At 39.1% G+C, this 19,552-nt stretch overlaps 1 protein-coding gene across 3 annotated transcripts; it reads right to left on the reverse strand.

The window, feature by feature from the left end:
* Positions 1-235: 235 nt before the first annotated feature.
* topaz1 (testis and ovary specific TOPAZ 1) lies at positions 236-13,032 on the reverse strand. 3 transcript variants are annotated; one of them, XM_053650974.1, is made up of 12 exons: positions 12,931-13,032; positions 10,926-12,675; positions 10,523-10,615; positions 9,744-9,859; positions 7,758-7,824; positions 7,433-7,604; positions 6,633-6,733; positions 6,241-6,406; positions 5,277-5,429; positions 3,867-4,070; positions 3,544-3,721; positions 236-703 (listed from the first exon to the last, which is right to left on the reverse strand). In XM_053650974.1, exons 2-12 carry the CDS (start codon positions 10,926-10,928, stop codon positions 418-420), a joined length of 1,539 nt encoding a protein of 512 aa, XP_053506949.1. In that variant the 5' UTR covers positions 10,929-12,675; positions 12,931-13,032; the 3' UTR covers positions 236-417. The 3 variants fall into 3 exon arrangements, with proteins under 3 accessions (XP_053506949.1, XP_053506957.1, XP_053506965.1); XM_053650982.1 differs by lacking the exons at positions 10,523-10,615; positions 10,926-12,675; positions 12,931-13,032 and adding an exon at positions 10,026-10,282; XM_053650990.1 differs by lacking the exon at positions 3,544-3,721 and having other exon boundaries at positions 494-703; positions 10,926-13,032.
* Positions 13,033-19,552: the final 6,520 nt, after the last annotated feature.

Below are 19,552 nucleotides of genomic sequence, written 5' to 3' on the forward strand. Positions count from 1 at the left end.
AACAAACTGCTGCACACAACAACAAAAAACATCAAAAGATCAATCTAATTCCAAGCATATGCAAAGTAAGTGCCAAAAGCTGAGTTTCTTGTACAGCATAAACTGTAGTGTTGAGGCTCATTTGCTAAGTGGTTTTGTATTACTAACATTATGAAAGAAGACATTCAATAACAAAATAAATTTAAAACGCAGGGCCAAGAAAAAAAAGAAAAAAGTAAACCAAATCCTCTCACAGTGAAAAAACACATCCAAAACACTCTTTATTCCTGAGCACACAAATCAGTCCATTTTACCCAAGCCAATTATTTTTCTATATTCAAGAACTTCATTTTAAATAATTCACTGCAGATCAGTCTGTAAGAACAATAGTTTGCAGTAGCTGTATGTCGTGACAATCAGTTTACCTCGGAAGGTCTTTCAGAGTTGACTTGACATGTTCACACCATCAGGATCACAATTATTGAAAGGCAGTTTTGGCTTGTGTGAGTGTGTTTGAGAGCTTGGCCACATCCCCTGAGCCCAGCGGTTGTGTGAAAGCCACTTCGCTGCAGAACCTCGGTCCAGTTTAAAAAGCTGCTCCTGCTCCTGATTGACAGCTGTATAACGAATGCTCAGTTTGGGGTTTGGTATCAGTGCTGCTGAAAGCAGGCGGCTTCCGGCTGCCAGATACAAACTCTCCATCGCCACCTCATTCCCAGTGCGCCTAAAACACACAAACACAGACACTGCATCAGAAAACTGCCAGTAAATCAGTGCTTCTCTGTTTGTTGATGGCTCTGTTCTAGAGACTCAAAGTAAAAATTAGGAACCTTGGAGTAATTTTTGATACCAGCCTTACATTTGATTTTTTTGATCAGAGCACTGTTAAAGCATCCTTTTTTCAACTGAGATAATAAAGCAAGATTGTGCTCTATGCTAAACTTCTCTGTAGCTGAAAAACTGATTAACTCATTCGTTGTCACTTGACTAGATTACTGGAACACCCTTTTAGCTGGAGTTTCTAAATCCACAATCAATAAAGTCCAATATGTACAAAACTCTACCGCCAGGATCCTAACTGGGACCAGGAAATGCAATCATATTACTCGTGTTTTGGAGTCCTTGCACTGACTCCTGGCTCCCAGTCAGGTTCCGTGTCGAATTTTAAAATTATGATGCCGACATACAAAGCATTACATGGCTTGGCCCCTCATTATTTATCTGCTTTGTTAACCCCTTATACCCCGAACTGCAGACTGCACTCCTCACAGTGTAATTTGCTAACTGTTCCATAAACCCGTTTAAAATCTGTGGGAGACAGGGCTTTCTCTGTCTATGCTCCTTCCCTTTGGAACTCTCTTCCTCTTGAACTTATGGAAGCTCAGACCTTTGGCATTTTTAAAAGCTCAACTCAAGACATACTTTTTTAAACTGGCATTTGATTGCTGATGTTTACTTTTATTATTATTATTATTTATTTTTTAAATAATTTTTATTTTTTCTGTGTACTGCTTATTTTGTGTTCAGCACTTTGAGAATCTGCTTTTAAAGGCACTCTATAAAATAAAAGTTATTTATTATTATTATTATCATCATCATTATTATTCTGTGCCATACCTTTGAATTGCAGAACATTGCCAAGGTGCTTTAGAGGTCATAGAGAGATAGAGTTGAATATATGCATTTTGCATTAGTTGAATTCTATTAGTCAAAGTGTTTTCTTCGTCATCGACATGGTTGACACGTACAATTACACACTGAAATTCTTATGGTAGTTCCACTAACAAATACTGGACTTATATTGCATATATCATCAGTATATGCTTGTTAGGATCAATTCCAAAATATAAATCAGTTCATCTGTTGGTTACAGTGGTTATTGCTTATATACCCTACACCCATTCAAATAGTCGTTACTGAGATATCAAGCTATCGAGAATCTCAGACTGAGAGAAGGACAACCTGAAAACATAACTCCTCTACCACCTAGTGGCGGAGTCATAAGAAACTATTCAGAATGTTGTGTTCATTCAGCCACAAGAGCATTAGTGAGATCAGGCACTGGTGTCGGGCGTGAAGGCCTGGGATGCAGTTAGCCTTCTAGTTCATCTCAAAGTTGTTCAGTGTTGTTGAGTTCCACTCCAACCTTGATAAACAATATCTTTATGGACCACACTTTGTGTACAGGGGCACTGTCTTGCTAGAACCATGTTTGGGCTAGGCCCCTTGGTTCCAGTGAAGGGGAACTATAATGGAACAGCACACAAAGACATCCTATACAATTGCGTGCTTCCAACTTTGTGGCAAAAGTTGAGGGAAGCTAAAATTTGGGTATGATTATCAGGTGATGACAAACCTTGGGTCATACAGTGTATGTTTTCCCCAAAGTGAATATTGCAAACTTAATTGGGATGGTTAAACATATGAAAACTGGATTAGTTCAACGGAATTTAAATACAGATGCACATATTTTTAGAAAACGTTCATTTTAAAAATGTGAATCGCTGAACACCGATAACACTACTTTAAGGAAATTCAAAACACATAAATACAGATGTAGTGTTTTTTTTCTAAGTAATATATTTCAGTGCTATGAATTCCATCACTTTTATTTTTCATTATTAAGAGGTCCATGGCTTTTAACATTCAAATCTATACATCACTTTTTTGCTTCTTTAGGCAGTTTGCTAAAGTGCCAGCAAAATGAATGCACCTTACACAATCAAGCAACACAGAGTAGAATGGAAGTCTAATACAGTGCTGTATGATGGCAACAGTAACTAAACAAAAATCCAACTAGAGTGCCACTTGAGGTAGGACAAATGTCAACAATTTGAGTATAAAGGATTGTAAGACTAAATATACTAACAACTACATCCATGCCCTTTGGATATGCACACCAGTTAATCACTTCAGAAAAAAAAAAATGATAAAAACCCCAAAAGCTATCACAACTCCTGTGATGCAAATTCCCACTCTCTCCCGCTGTGTGAATCCTCAGCAATCTCTCAGAACCTGAAAACTCAACCTGAACAACACAGCATAGCACAGCTATTCTATTCACCCTAGCTTTGACCAAGAGCAATTTTACTACACTGGAACTCCAGAAATGGATAAACCTTCATACTGACCATTTATTAATAGAATAAACCTGAACAAAACACAAGCACTGAACAATTCAACCATACATTCAGGTTACTTCTAGTATTTTTTCCATTTAGAGTGAATTGTCAATTTCTTTACTTTATCGGTCTTTCTTTTCTTTTTTCTTTACTCTTCAATATTAGTGATTAAAAACAGAATGCAATTTACAATCTGAATTCCATAAAACAAATGAGAAGAAACGTCAATCATCTCTTCTGAATGATTATAAAGATACGGTAAACCTTCTTTCTCTTCGTGCTTTCTTATCCCACTATTCTTGTAGGAACCTGAGACTAAACACAAAACAATGAAACGAACAGGAACTAAAATATCAAGAGTAACCATTGCAAGGGGCATCAGACAACCAGGACCATGAGATTTGTTAAGATGTGAGGAACAGCATGCAGTTTGAGCATTTACCGTTTGAGTGTGATAAGCAGTGGTTGGGAAGCATCACTGGAATTGTGAAGGCTTGTACAGATGCAGGCAATGAACATCTCAAATGCCAGAGTCATCTCAATCTCTGAGAGACAGCAGGGCAGGGACAAGCAATCCTTCTCACACACAACCTCAGAGTAATAACCTGCAAAATGAGCACCTAACAGGCAGCAGGAAGACTGTTTCAGCATGAAAACAGCATCAAGTTGTATTCGTGTATAAAGCCGAGGTGAGAAATACAAGTTGTCACAAGATCAAATGAAAAAGAAAAAAATAAATAAATACATCAGCACAGACTGACTCACGTTTGAACAGAGTCCTGGCACGGCTCCAACTGTTCTGTTTGCCTAGTTTGTGGATGAGGTGTTGAAGTTCTGATGTTTCCAGTGGGATTCCCTGAGTCAGCATGAATTCGAGTGTGTCCGCAGCAACCGGCAACACCTGGTTCATCACACACCTTCGAAGGTGTGTGTTAAACATGGTGTTGTACTCGCTCATCTGAACACCATCTAAAGCAGCAGGCATACAACAAATTTAGATATAAACCACAGGTTTCAAAATCACATAATACAGATAATACTTAAAAACAAACTCTGTGTATTTTTAGATTAAATTTGTGTAGGTTCCAGACATAGAGGTCAAATACTGGAACTATCGGTTATCTGCAAAAATCCACACCGCAGATGTTGGGGAGGGTTCGCTGCCATTATACAGTACGAGAGCGACCTCTAGAGGTGAAATAAAACCATTGACAAATATTGTAAAAGTGGTTTTTCATTTTTTTATTTGTTATTTGGAGTGTTACTTTTTGGTTTGGTTAGGATGTATATCTTTTATTTATTTTAATAATTATTAACAGTTAATATATTAATATTTATATAATTAATTCATTTTAAAAAGTACAGTACATTTTCATGGTACAGTCAGTACTGTTTATTATTGTAATATAGTTCAGCAATATTTTGAGAATTATGTTTTCATTCAGTATCAATTTTAAAATCTAATCGGTTATCGGCACGTACATTTATGGCATTTTTTTATGGCATTTTTTTATGGCATTTTGGCAGATGCCCTTAACCAGAGTGGCTTACATTTTCTCATTTATACAACTGAGCAAGTGAGGGTTAAGGGCCTTGCCCAAGGGCCCAACAGTGATAGCTTGGCAGTGCTGGAGCTTGAATTCCCGACCATCTAATCAGTAACTCACAGCCTTTAACCACTTGGCCACCACTGGATCTCCGCAGATAACAGCAGGTACTGCCCAAGTTAGTTTTCTGTATCTGTAAAATCCACCATCAGTCCACCTCTATTCGGACATAAACAATTTGACAAAAGTACGTGGACACCTGACCATCCAGCTCATGACCATCAGCTCACTGATCACTTCTGGGATGAACTGGAACAGCAACGGTGAGCCCAGCCTTCTAACCTAACATCGGTACCAGACTTCACTAATGCTCGTGGCCGAATGGATTCTCCACAGCCATATTCCAAAGTCTAGTCTTGTAATCAGCACCGAGATGGAATGCTTGTATATTGTGTAGACAAACGTAACTATTTTCATTACCATATAAATGCACTTATATAAAATTAACAAAATAATGAAAGCAATATTAAACATGAAAAGTAAATTATCCAACAGTAGCAAAAAAAAAAAAACAGCACTTTTTTATGTGAAATCTAACAAGGAATGAAGTGGGTGTCTCATGACTGACCTACTGGCTGTCTGAGCCCAGGCAAGTTAATAAGGACCTCCAGTGTGTCTCGGTATGATGTCTTCTCAGCGAGCAGAGTCAGTATTCTCCTGCGGTTCTGTACGTCTGCCTGCTCACACGGCCATGTGCTTGAGCTCACGAACCATTCATTAGCTAGAAATCATACACAAACACAAAACAGAGCATTTGTCTCGTTTTCAAACTTGTCTGCTTAAACCATGTGCCACATGATTATTTCTTTATATTCATTCCTTTTTCCCCACCGATTTATGGTTATAAAAATAATGTCAAGTTGACAAATGGTCTGGAATTGTGAGCCTTGGATGGTTAAAAAAAATTGGCTAAAATCATGGGAGGTGCTACAAAAAGACTTATGCTCTATAGATTTTTATGGTTACTACTACAGCAACTGAAAGGGATGCATTCCAGAATACCGTCTTCAGTGAACAGAAAAAACAAATGAATTGTCCTTCCAACAGTTTCGGAGGGAACCGTACATTAAGGCCATTTAACATAGCACGTTGGATCAGCTGCACTGGCTGGAGAACCGCATGCAAGAGAAGAGCTGTAGCCCAATCTTCAGATTTTCTCGAGAAAACAATGAACAAGCACCTGAGAGGTTAGAGAGGTCTTCTTTTATCATGCGCACAATTCTTTTCTTTCTCTTTTTTTTTGTTTACACTAGATGGCAGCAGTAAGTAGCAGATGGTCTACACACATTACCAGAAGACTGTGGGACATTTGGGTCAATGATAATAAATACATTATTTCTACAATCGTAAATCAAACAGTGGGAAAATATTACTAATATATAGACATATATACACTTGGAGCTAGTTAGTGGTCCAGTGATCGATCAGTCAAGGGATCTAAGGATTGATCCAGAGATCAGTTATTCGATGGAAAAGGTAAAAGAATCAGCCCAGGGCTCATCTGAACCATCAATTTGAATGTATGCAGTTACTTTTGAGCATATTCAGCGCTCCCTCTATGCTGCCGCTGTTAATGAAGAACTCTGTTGCAATGGTGACAAGCTGACAGCGAGATGTTCCATTTTCACTGCTAAAGAGCCCTTTGAGCATTGTGAATTCCACCTGCAATCTAGACATCACGCACAACAGCTTCAAACCCTACACAGACACAGACAAACCAAAATCAAGTTACTTTCTTTGTTTGTTTTTTTTAAATGTTGAGATATATTACTGTTCCAGTGTGGTACTGTACAGTTTAATATTTCATAAGCTCTAACACACCTATTCACCTATTCTCATGAGAACCTTTAAATTTTTGCCAAAATAGTACATACTATATAAAGCAGATGTTAGCTTGAGAACTAATCTGCATGCACAAACACACCTTGGTCCAGTCTTGGGTTCTGTGATAGCTGAACATCAGTGAGACTCCAATTCGTCCCAAAAAGCTTTTAACCATCTCGTCTGATGGCACTTCCTGACAAACTAGACATACAAACGTCTGATATAAATGTGTAGTTGGTGTTGCATATGAAAATGTAAAGCTGTGTACAGTAAAACTAAGTGCATGTAGCGAACATTTATTTGAGTAGTAAAGAAATCAAGCAATCAAGCACATTATAATGCGATAACTGTATTTGATATTTAAACCTTTTTTTTTTTTTTTTTTTTAAACAGTCGAATGTGTGCTGGGAATTCTTTTCCTTTACTTAAACAAACAATTAAAAACCAGAAGCTTAAATAACAGAAGCATAACATAATTTGTTCAACTGCGTGGAAAAGCTAGACCACAGATTATAATTAATTTTAACATTAATTCTTCCGTAGACAGAGTGTACATTAGCAGAAATGCTACACAATGCATTAGTAGTGAAAATTGAGCCTTTAAATAAGCAACAAAAATCATAAGATGGTAAAATCAATTTCAGCATTTAATATTGTACAATCCCTTCAGAAAATATTGGAACAGGAAGGCCAATAACTTTTCTTTTCTTTTTTTGCACTTTACACTGAAGAGATTGGGGTTTGAGATCAAAAGATGAATATAAGACAACAGATCAGAAGATAGAGTCTCTCATCAAAATTGATTGAATACAATTCCACACATTCCAACTTCATCAAGTTAAGTTCTGCTGAACTGCTATGTGATAATGTGATTGACATGTGATAAGCAGTTGCGTGTACCTGACTCAGCAAATATTTCATAAGGCAGAGTCAGTTTGTCTTTAGGCTCTTTCAGCAGCGCCATGGTGACACAGCAGCAGAACCTTGACAGTTCTCCTGCACTGTGACGACCACAACACACAGTGCAGAACATGTGTGCCAGAGCAGGCCAGTCCTCTTGTTGCTTACACAGCTACACACACACACAAAAATGTTGAACCTTAATAGCAGAATTTAGTTTATGCAGCACGTTTAACAGTTTGCATGATCTCATTACAGGGTAAATAAAATACTTTTTTTGTACAGTTTATCAACAAAACAGGAAATTGTGTATATTGTGTCTCACCTCCACTTGGACTACAGACTGGGCCAACTCCGACAGTTCAGCAGTGTGTGGGTTAGTGGCCAGAGCCCTACACACACACACACGGTGTTTGAATAGGGTGGTGTGTAAGCATGGTAATACAGTATCTCACAAAAGTGAGTACACCCCTCACATTTTTGTAAATATTTGATTATATCTTTTCATGTGACAACACTGAAGAAATGACACTTTGCTACAATGTAAAGTAGTGAGTGTACAGCTTGTGTAACAGTGTAAATTTGCTGTCCCCTCAAAATAACTCAACACACAGCCATTAATGTCTAAACCACTGGCAACAAAAGTGAGTACACCCCTAAGTGAAAATGTCCATATGACCATCATTTTCCAGCACTACCTTAACTCTCTTGGGCATGGAGTTCACCAGAGCTTCACAGGTTGCCTCAGGAGTCCTCTTCCATGCCTCCATGACGACATCACGGGGCTGGTGGATGTTAGAGACATTGTGTTCCTCCACCTTCTGTTTGAGGATGCCCCGCAGATGCTCAATAGGGTTTAGGTCTAGAGACATGAATGGCCAGTCCATCACCTTCACCCTCAGCTTCTTTAGCAAGGCAGTGGTCGTCTTGGATGTGTGTTTGGGGTCGTTATCATGCTGGAATACTGCATACTGATCATGCTCTGCTTCAGTATGTTACAGTACATGTTGGCATTCATGGTTCCCTCAATGAACTGTAGCTCCACAGTGCCGGCAGCACTCATGCAGCCCCAGTCCATGACACTCCCACCACCATGCTTGACTGTAGTCAAGACACACTTGTCTTTGTACTCCTCACCTGGTTGCCGCCACACACGCTTGACACCATTTGAACCAATTAAGTTTATCTTGGTCTCATCAGACCACAGGACATGGTTCCAGTAATCCATGTCCTTAGTCTGCTTGTCTTCAGCAAACTGTTTGCGGGCTTTCTTGTGCATCATCTTTAGAAGAGGCTTCCTTCTGGGATGACAGCCATGCAGACCAATTTGATGCAGTGTGCGGCATATGGTCTGAGCACTGACAGGCTGACCCCCCACCCCTTCAACCTCTGCAGCAATGCTGGCAGCACTAATACGTCTATTTCCCAAAGACAACCTCTGGATATGATGCTGAGCATGTGCACTCAACTTCTTTGGTCGACCATGGCGAGGCCTGTTCTGAGTGGAACCTGTCCTGTTAAACCGCTGTATGGTCTTGGCTACCGTGCTACAGCTAAGTGTCAGGGTCTTGGCAATCTTCTTATAGCCTAGGCCATCTTTATGTAGAGCAACAATTCTTTTTTTTCAGATCCTCAGAGAGTTCTTTGCCATGAGGTGCCATGTTGAACTTCCAGTGACCAGTATGAGGGAGTGTGAGAGTGATGACACCAAATTTAACACACCTGCTCCCCATTCACACCTGAGACCTTGTAACACTAACAAGTCACATGACACCGAGGAGGGAAAATGGCTAATTGGGCCCAATTTGGACATTTTCACTTAGGGGTGTACTCACTTTTGTTGCCAGCGGTTTAGACATTAATGGCTGTGTGTTGAGTTATTTTGAGGGGACAGCAAATTTACACTGTTATACAAGCTGTACACTCACTACTTTACATTGTAGCAAGGTGTCATTTCTTCAGTGTTGTCACATGAAAAGATATAATCAAATATTTACAAAAATGTGAGGGGTGTACTCACTTTTGTGAGATACTGTATAAATGCATCTGTATGTTTAGTTTTTAGCACATCATAGATATAAATGATGATACAGCTTTTAAAACCTGATGACACTGAATAGGATATTTATAAAATTATGGTTTTGTGACTGATTAACACTGCTTTAATGGGAAAAGCAACGGAAGGGTTACGGTTTGTCATTATTTCAGCTGTGGTTTAATTCAGCAAAATGAATACAACTTACATTTGAAATTTAAGTACGTTTACAATTTAAAACAACATTAAATAGGCAAATGTGTAGAAAAGACCCACCTGCATTTTACTGCACAGAAAATGTCCATTTGATGTCTGGGTAAGTGCAAAGACTCGAGATGAAGCTGCATCATCTCGCACTGCTCAACACTGAACACACACCCCACCTCTGTAATCTGTACATACACACATGAACAGCATCAATACTGTCTCACCACTTCTCCAAAGGCTGGTTTAGCCAAACAGGAGCGCCAGCAGTACAGAACATATATCCATGTCCTGCCAGCCCCCCCCGCATGGCTGTCGGAATCTGCCTCCTGGTAGTCATATTAATTTGTTTACCCCTTGATGGCAATGCTTTGTTGGTATATTAGTTGCAGACAACTCGATTCTAGCCTCAAGTTGATTATGATGGCGGCATCAGTTGATATTCTGTTAAGTTTGTTTGACTGCTGTGTAAACATATTCAGCTATGTATACAATCATGGAGGCTTTTCTAGCTGCAGAGAACCTCACTATTACATTTTGTTTTTTTTATCAAGTCGGAATTCTAAAATCTAGATCTTTTTTCTAGAACATGGATTTTTTTCCATTTTATATACAATTTATCAATCTGTGAAGTTATACAAATATATTTACCATTATGTTAATAGCTATGTGTCTACTTCGTCCGGTACGATACCTTTACAATACCCTGTGCTAGTGTACGGATTTTAAAAATGCACACAAAATGCAATTGGATGCAACTGAGCTGAATTACACTACAGTCGCCTTTGCTTAACACCACACTGATGAAATGTGATGAATGAATGTTGATGAAATGCATGTGTGTAATTCACCTTTGAGGTGAGATGTAGGAGCTCCGGTACAAAATTTAGGATTCCTCTTTCACGAACATGTTCATAAAGAGCCATCACAAACTGAACAGGAGGCTGAACACACACACACACACACACACACACACACACACGATCAGGAGCTACTTTCAAACATTTTTATATTGTTCATATTGTCAAGACTGTTAGGCAAGAAAGAGACACTGCACATGATATTGCTCATTCTAAAAAATTAGCCAGTGATGGTTTTATACAAAAACAGAGAATTCCTTTAAACTTGTCTAATTAATTCCCAGTTTCACAGTTAAATAACATTCTTAACTGTTAATTTGGGAATAAGTGCCATTACCAGCAAGTATGTCATTTACATTCTCATTTACAGAGTGCCCTCACCCATACTCCATACCATTCTCTTGTGTGTGAGGAGCGTGTTGATGACTGACAGCAGGTCCCAGAGCAGTGCCAGGCTGAGCAGAGATGAGAGCAACTGGTTGACGATGTTCTGACTGAAACACGCACCAGGAGAATTGGTCCCATAATAAGCAATAAAAATCTCCACTGGAGACAGACAAAGGGATAGTGAGAAAGACTGATGACCTCTTTATCAAACTGGAGCATAAGTTTCAGACATACAAAAAACACAGTGTTCCTAATAGATGTTGGGGGGAAAATAGCCAATTATTCTTGGCAGACCTGGCACAAAACATCACAACTGAACCTTCACATACATTTTAAAGATTTAAAATATGTGCATTTATTCAACTTTAACCCCCTGTGAAATCACAATGTGATGCTTCAGTGCTCTGCTCTATATACATTACAGTTATCTTTTTCCTGAATCAACAGACCACGAATAAACAACTAGACGTAGACTATTACTCCCATGTTATGATTCATTTGCAGAGCATCAGTGTGTGTTGATGTGTTTGAAATCAAATCTTTTATGAGCTCAGGCAGTATGTCAAAGCAAGATTCTGTCCCATTGTGCAAACAGCTTTAATAGTGCTCATCTCTTACCTGCTCGCTTGACAATAGGAGGACTTCCAACACGACAAAACTTCTGTATAATATCCATGCAAAACTGCACCAGAAACAAGCAGATTATCTTAGGGATCAATTGGTTATACAATCTTACTGTTATTAACCCTTTCATTCGAACACACACCTTTTCATCATTGTCCTTGGGCACATGAAGGAACCAGCACACATTATTCCGCACACATGAGTAACGTTCATTGAAGTAGTACCAGCAATACTGGTAAAAGAGAGAGAGTACCAGATTCAGAGATTCCTGCACAAATGTATTTTAAATCAGCACACAGTATTTTTTCTTTAGTGGACTGGTTACTCACAGAAGACGGTCTCACAACGTTGATATCTTTCCCAGCAGTAGTGTGAACTGCACAAATAATGACATATGGCATTGTATTTAATGTGATGAAAAACACTACATTACACATCTACACATCTGTGAAGGGATGGACAAGGTGTTTATAAGTATTCCCAAGATAAATTAAAAAATAATAATAATAATAATGAAATAACTTTCAAAATTGCTACCCATTATTTTGTGTTGAAATACATCCAAGGTTTTTGGTTACATGTCATGGGTAAGGTATCAGATGTCTGCAACATTGGCATCCAAGGTTGCATTATATAGCATTATTTTATGACATAATCTAAATGTATATAGAAACAGCATGTGATGCTAGCCAAGCAAAGGTTTGAAAGGATCTGGATAGAAGTTGTATATAGGAATGTGTGTCTATGGATACCCATGGCATGTGATTATTCACAGCATTCTGAGGACTCACCATTGTTGCGTGCGTCGTCCACCAGCCATGTTGATCCAGTATTCACTGTGCTGACATTCATATCAGTACTTTCTTTCATATCCAGGTTATTATTACTATCTGGAACTATCTGGAAAAAAAAGATTTACACCATTACAAGCATTTGTAATCTGCTGATCTTCAGAATACCAGCTCTTTATATGCAAAAAAAAAAAAAAAAAAAAAAAGGATAAATAATGTGGCTGCTGCACCTGTACCACCTTGAACTGACCTGTTCTGGCTTGACTATTGGGTTAACTGGGGCCCACTTCCTACCAAAAGCCAGCTGACTTTTAGAGCCCTTAGCCAGTTCATTCACATCCCCTGTGTGATTGAGGAAAGACACAACCCAATTTGTGTTTCTAAATATCCAGCACCAGTATTTTCTATTGCAGCCTACAACTCTTTAATACATCTTAATTTTTGCCTCATGTAAATCATAAATCTTAGATTGTAATGCTGTAAAACTCCAGTCCAGGAGGGAAATCGCCACAATGTGCTAGATTCCATCCTACCAAGACTGGAGTAGTACACCAGTGTTATATTCAAACTAACTGGAAACACTTAAGGATCACAGACCTCTGCAAAAACCAACAGGAGTCTCCACATGGGCATCACCAGCAGTCTGGACATTTTTCCTGGGACATTATGAGAAATATAAACTATTCAAGATTTATTAAAATATTCAAGAGCCATTCAAATAAAAGCTAATCATAAACTCAAAATCATAAGGTTCTGTCTGATTTTGTCCAAAATGAGTTCATCAGATAAACAATCATCATGGGATAATGTTCTATTATTATACATTTAATACGCTTCAATAGCACAGTGGTATTATAGTTATATTTAAGGTTCTAATGTAGATGTGGCCAAGTGTTCTATTCACACACAGAAGAGCAGACAAGAAGTGTCCATATGAATTGGTCTATCATATTCACTGGTCTTGCTTAGGAACGACTTCAGTTTTCCAGGAGTTAAATACGTTCCGTATTTTCATAGAAAATATATATATTTTAAAATAAAGCTTCAAAAGTATTACCAATAAGTATGTGTATTAAAAATGTTACTAAAATGTATTTCTCGGAGTTATACCATTTATTGTTTTGTAAGAAAAAGCCAAATAGAACCAAATAGATTGGAGAATAATAACAGATAGATTGGAGAATAATAATGTTCTATTTGTATTTGGCCATTATTAAAAATCCACATTATTATTACCTGAAAATGTTGATTATATAAATTTCAAGCAACCTTAAAGCAGAGGTACACAAAACTGTGAGGCACGAAGGAATGGCAAGGCAAGATGGAAATAAATAAATATTTAAATGATCATTTCAGACCTTCTAACCGTTACACATTTTGCATAGGTGCCATTTTTTTTTTTTTTTTTTAAACACAGTGGAACATGAAAATACGCCAAAAGAGCAGTCATCTTTTTTCCCCCTAATAAAAAATTAGATGAAGCCCTTCATTAGTTGCACCAGGTGTGCTTGAGACAACACCCGTTTTGCATATTTGTGCTGTTGTGTGGGATTCTATTCAGAGGGTTCAATAATTTTGAGACTGGAGAAGTCATTAGAAGTTGCATTTTCATTTGAATTTGGGGAAACCACTTGAAGCATTTGTTGTATTGAACTATTTCAATTGCTCTTGTTCGAGTTGTTCCTTGCAAACAGCTGAAAGTCTGTACATTTTGACAATAAACCCGATTTGCAAGGGGGGGTTGAATAATTTTGTTTGCAACTCTATGTCTGCATTAAAGTGTTGCTAGCTAGATGATAAAACCTGATGCTCAACCAGACTGAACCTTAAAATACTAAGTTCATGAAATACAAGAAATGTGCCTGCTTACACAGACCCACATACCTTTCTGACTTTAAGCCCCAGACTATCCTGTTGGGTTTTCTGGCTAAGGTTGTCTGGTCAGTCTGCATGCACATGTTCTTTCCTCTCTGAACTGGATTAGAGTTTGAGGCTAAATTTCCTGCTGTACCCATAATGTCCCCAAAGAGATCTGGGTCATCTTGAATGACATCAAGCACAATGGCATCGTCTTCATAAGCTCGGACAACATCCAGGTCGGTACTAGTAACCACTGATCCCTTTGGGGCATAGAGAGGACTTCTGTTTGCCTTGCCAATCTTACACATCTTGTCCTGTAGCAATAAACATTCTGCATCACCCTCCTCAGGTCTTTCGGCAGGAGACAGGCTACTGATATCTTCCACATTAGAGGAAAAGGAACCTCCGTTTTTCATGGTTTTAAAGGGTGTGTCCCAGCTACTGCCTCCAGTGCATCTTGGGGAAGAAGTGTTTTGGTCAGCAGTTTTGGTGTGCAAAATATTCAGGCTACATTGCCGTCTATTCTCAATATCAGTATCAGATTTCTCCTCCTCTTCGTGATGTACCATCAGTGAGGAAGGGTGCTTTGGTTCCACATTGGAACGTACCAGCACAGTGTGGGTCAGTGGTTCTTCTCTCGAATGTACAATACATGACAAAGTTTGAGAAGCACTTCGTTGGAGGTCTGGAAGGGGATCTGGAAGATGGAAGGTTGTAGCCTCTGTACCATTCTCATTATCCTCAGAACACTTACTCGACATGGAACTCTGTGTCCCATTCATGGAGTAATCGCCAAGATCAACAGACTTGGTGTCCACAGCACTGCTCGACCCAGCAGAAATCACATTTAGCATCTCACTATTCATAACTTCTGGGGAAGTCTGAGAATCAATTTCATGTACAGAACCAAGACTAGGTGGGTCCTGCTGAAATACATTGCAGGAATGCTTGAAGTGTTCCCCCTCACTACTAACTGAAGCTTTCCCGGGATTTTTCTGGCATTTTGATTGGTCTTTTGAAGTTTCCTCAAAAGTTGGAGGGGCCTGCACCCTCTCCCACTGTGCTGTAGACTTTTCTTGCCCTTGGCTATTTTGAACGCTCCCTTTGTGTGGTTCAAAACCTATAAGGCTTTCTTTCATGTTCTTCCCAACTGTGCATTCAGAACTTGTACTGAAACCTATGTGTATGTTATTGATCACATTTTTTTTGCCTTCTGAAGCCTCTGTGGTCGCAATCCATCGAGGGCCAGTCCGGACTGATGACTTCATTTCACAAGGAGGCCCATGTCTGGGAAAGGGCCAAGACCTGTAAGTGCGGGCACAGGACAAGCGGGGCCACACCATATAAGCAGTGGTTCTCTGGCAGGAGAAACAATCAGGAGAGTTAACATCCACCTCTGAACTATCATTCAAGCCATTCTCCACCAGACTATTGTCATTTGTGTCTGCCTCACTAACTGTAAAGTTGTCAGCTAAATCCACATGTTGAAAGCGCTGGGAAGAAGCAAAACCATTGTGGGCATGAACACGTCGTAGTAACAAAGGGGGCACACGGTGTACTGGGGCAGCTTTGCCCTCCTGAATTTCAGAAGATGCTCTTGAATCTTCTGCCATATAACCAGCAGTCTCAACGCAATGCTGAACCTCCCCATGTTTTAAAGGTACACATGCAGTCCCCTCAATAGAGGACAGTTTCATTTTCTCACAGTCTGGCATCCTCAAAACCTGTTTATCTGAAGACTCAGACCACCCCTCAATATCTTCTGCTATGTCCAAAATGTGCTCGCCAACAGAAAATCCCAAAACTTGATTACCTGATGAGAGAGAAGCACAGCTATTGGTTGGAGTACAGACCTCCCAGGATTGGCTGCCAATCCACTTCCCACATTTCCCATTGCCTTGCGGATCAAGGCGCATCAGTGACCTGAATTCATTGGTGAAGCATTTCACTCTTTTATGCTTCCTCTTTTGCAGCAGCACCGCTGGCAAAATGCACGAGAAGTCACGTGAGGTCACATCAAACACATGGGCTACATCACAGAGTTTCACCTTGAGGTGCCTCCTGAACCAGATAATCAGCCTGGCTGTCATCTTAGCCACAGGATGAACAATGGGCTGTTCCAGCCTTCCTGGCCAGCTCGGGTGCCTTGATCTGGCTGTATAGGCATGAGCTAGTTTTTTACGAGCAGGAGGGGTATATTTTACATCACCACACAAGGCACAGCATGCGTTTTTAACAGATCGTTTGACTTGTCTCCCTGAACCAAGTCTTGAGATTGAACCAAAGTGTTTCCTCAGCCCAGCTTTCCTATTAAAATCTGAAATAAGAGACAGAAAGTCATCGGGGAATAGATAAAGATTTGATGTACACTCAGTCGTCCTTTACAACCTATATCCACCACCAAACTCAAGGCAACCCTGTATATGAAACAAAACAGTTATAATACAAGTTTAACAGTGGTTTAGAGCAGTGTTAGAGTACCTTATGGCAGTGGTTTTCAAAGTGGGGGGGCCGCCAGGGGGCGCCCAGAGGGCCTCAACAATTTGGTCGGAGCCACCAAGCCCATCCCTCCCACTAGTATTTCCCACTAGTTTTCTCTTTCTCACTCTCAGACAACCACACACACACACTCAATTCCTAATGTAATGTAATGATGCAAGATGTAATTATTAATAAAAAAAAAAAAAAGGGGGATATATTCAGAAGTCTGTATTTTTAATGTGTTTTAAAGACATCTTGGGGGGCCTTGCCCTGGAAAAGTTTGGGAACCCCTGCCTTATGGGGTAAAGACAGCCCAGTAGTCTATTATAGTGGCACATAGGTATGTTGGAGTGTGACGTTTGCCAGTAAACGAGTATGTGACATAGCAATGTGCATGTTAACGTTCCATGGAACGCAGGTTAACCTGACCTGAAACAACAAAGTGGGCCTTCTCTTTTCATGGTTTACAAAATATTACTTTTGTCACAGTCATCTGCAACAAATACATTCAGAACTGTGACTGAATGCTGTGCATACACAAAATACAAGCCACAGCAAATGATCCCTGTTGGTAGTGCTCTAACCAACTAATTTTCACCTGCTCCACACTACTCTGTAAATATGAATGTAAATGTCATGCATTTAGAGGCAAATACTCAGTGCAAAAATCAGATTTAGAAAATAAATGTAATTTGCACCACTGTCATAAAATCTAGAATACTTTACTACACCTTTGCCATGAAGGCAGCAAACTCCTATTGGTACCCAAACCTATGTGATCCTGTGTCCAGGTATACTGACAAGCACCCATGTACAGTTGAGGACAAAGGTTTACATACTCCTTGGCTAAAGATATTCAAACAAAATTTTTCCCCAATTCCACACATTTCATGTTACCATACATATCCTGTGTTAAGTGAATTAATGTATCTACTTTATTTTCATAAGAGGTCATTATAAAATAGCATTTCCAATGATAGGAGGGAATACTTTGAATGTACTAAGATTTGCCTCAGACTGTTTATAACTGATCTGTGCTTGAATAATTAGTAGCCACTCACAGCTCACTCTCCACTTCACCAGTAGCTAAAACACTGATCTAACAAGATGCCTTTTCTGTTCAGTCCACAAATTTTCTGTAGGATTCAGGGCAGGGTTTGTGATGGCCATTCCAATACTTACAGCTTTGGAAATAGGATTAAGTTCGTTGTCTGGCTGGAAGCTCCAATTGCAAGCAAATTTTAAGTTTCTGGTTGATGTCCTGAGGTTTGGCTTCAGTATAAAAGAGGATTATTTAGATATAACACTCCTCCAAAAGGCTGGTAATCACCTGCAAACTTAAATCTGACTTTTAATGAAAGTCTTAGAACAGGGGCTTCTTCCTTGCACGCCATTATGATGTAGTACTCTCTTAATAGTGGATGTACAATGATTATAAAAAGTTTCCACACCGCTGTTAAAATGGCAGGTTTATATGATGTAAAAAAATGAAACTAAGATAAGTCATGTCAGAACTTTTTCCACCCTCAATGTGAAATTACAATATAACAATTGAGTGAAAAACAAGCTTTTTCTTTTTTTAGGTAAAATGGGGGGGGGGGGGTCCTTACAATATCCTAGTTGCAAATGTGTGTTCCACCCTAAATACTTTGTTGACATACATTTTGATTTTATTACGCCTATTTTAGGCTAAGAGTTTATCAGCATGTTAAATCTTGACTTGGCAATATTTTCCCACTCTATCTTGCAAAAACATTCCAAGAGCCATTATATTGTAAGGGCATCTCCTGTGCAGATCCCACTTCAGGTCACCCCACAGGTTTTTAGTTGAATTCAGGTCTGGGCTCTGCCTGGCTAGGCCATTCAAAAACTTTTATCTTTAGTCATTCCTTTGTTAATTTGGATGTATGCTTTGAGTTCCTGTTGTGCTGAAAGGTGAAATTACTTTTAATCTTCAGCTTACTAGCAGACACCTGAAAGTTTTGCACTAAAACCGACTTACTTTTAGATATTCATGATTTCCTCCACCTTGATAAAAATCCCAGATCTGTCTGGAAAAAAAAGCAGCCCTAAAGCATGATGCTGTTACCACCATGCTGCACCATGGGTATGGTGTTCTTTTAGTTTTTTGGGGGGTTTTTGCACCAAACATACCGTTTTAAATTATTATACCTTTTGGAATTGGTCTCCTTCGATCATAACACATTTTGCCACATGGTTTTGGGTGATATAGTTGGGCTTGGATGATTTGAGCTGAGTGTGCACTGTCCACCCAGCTCCATCAACAAAAAATTAAATCATGGTCAAGGCCAAAATGTGAACTACAGCACACAATTTACTACAGTATACAATTTATTTGTCTTTAAAAATGTACTTATATGGACTGTAATATTTTAATAAAGTAAAAAAAAAAAAAAAAAAAAAAAAGCAGTTGAGGGTTAAGGGCCTTACTCAAGGCCTGACAGTGGAAGGTTGGCAGTATTAGGACTTGAACTTACAAGCTTCTGATCAGTAGTCTAACTTCTTAACCACTGAACTACCACTGTAGCGCAACAGAAATGCCACATGTTCTGAATATTTGGTCCGACAAACAAAAAGAGAAAATTAAAGCTGGATGTGGCACGCAAAAGAAAAAGTTGTTTATACAGATTACCTAATCCTTTAGCACCGGTTCCATGCTCTCTGTGCTCAGGTAATCTTTGAGATTTTATATGCATAAAGTTTGCTTATCATTTTTTTCAATGAGGATAATTCAGACTGATGAACGTACAAGCTCTGACAACTTTTTGTTGCTCAATTAACTATGTGCAGTGTGGATGAAAAAACAAACCAAATAGCAAATGAAGCAAAAGTACCAATTTCGCTCATATTCAGACTG

Source organism: Ictalurus furcatus, chromosome 2 (genome assembly GCF_023375685.1).
Source record: "Ictalurus furcatus strain D&B chromosome 2, Billie_1.0, whole genome shotgun sequence".
Classification (NCBI taxonomy): domain Eukaryota; kingdom Metazoa; phylum Chordata; class Actinopteri; order Siluriformes; family Ictaluridae; genus Ictalurus; species Ictalurus furcatus.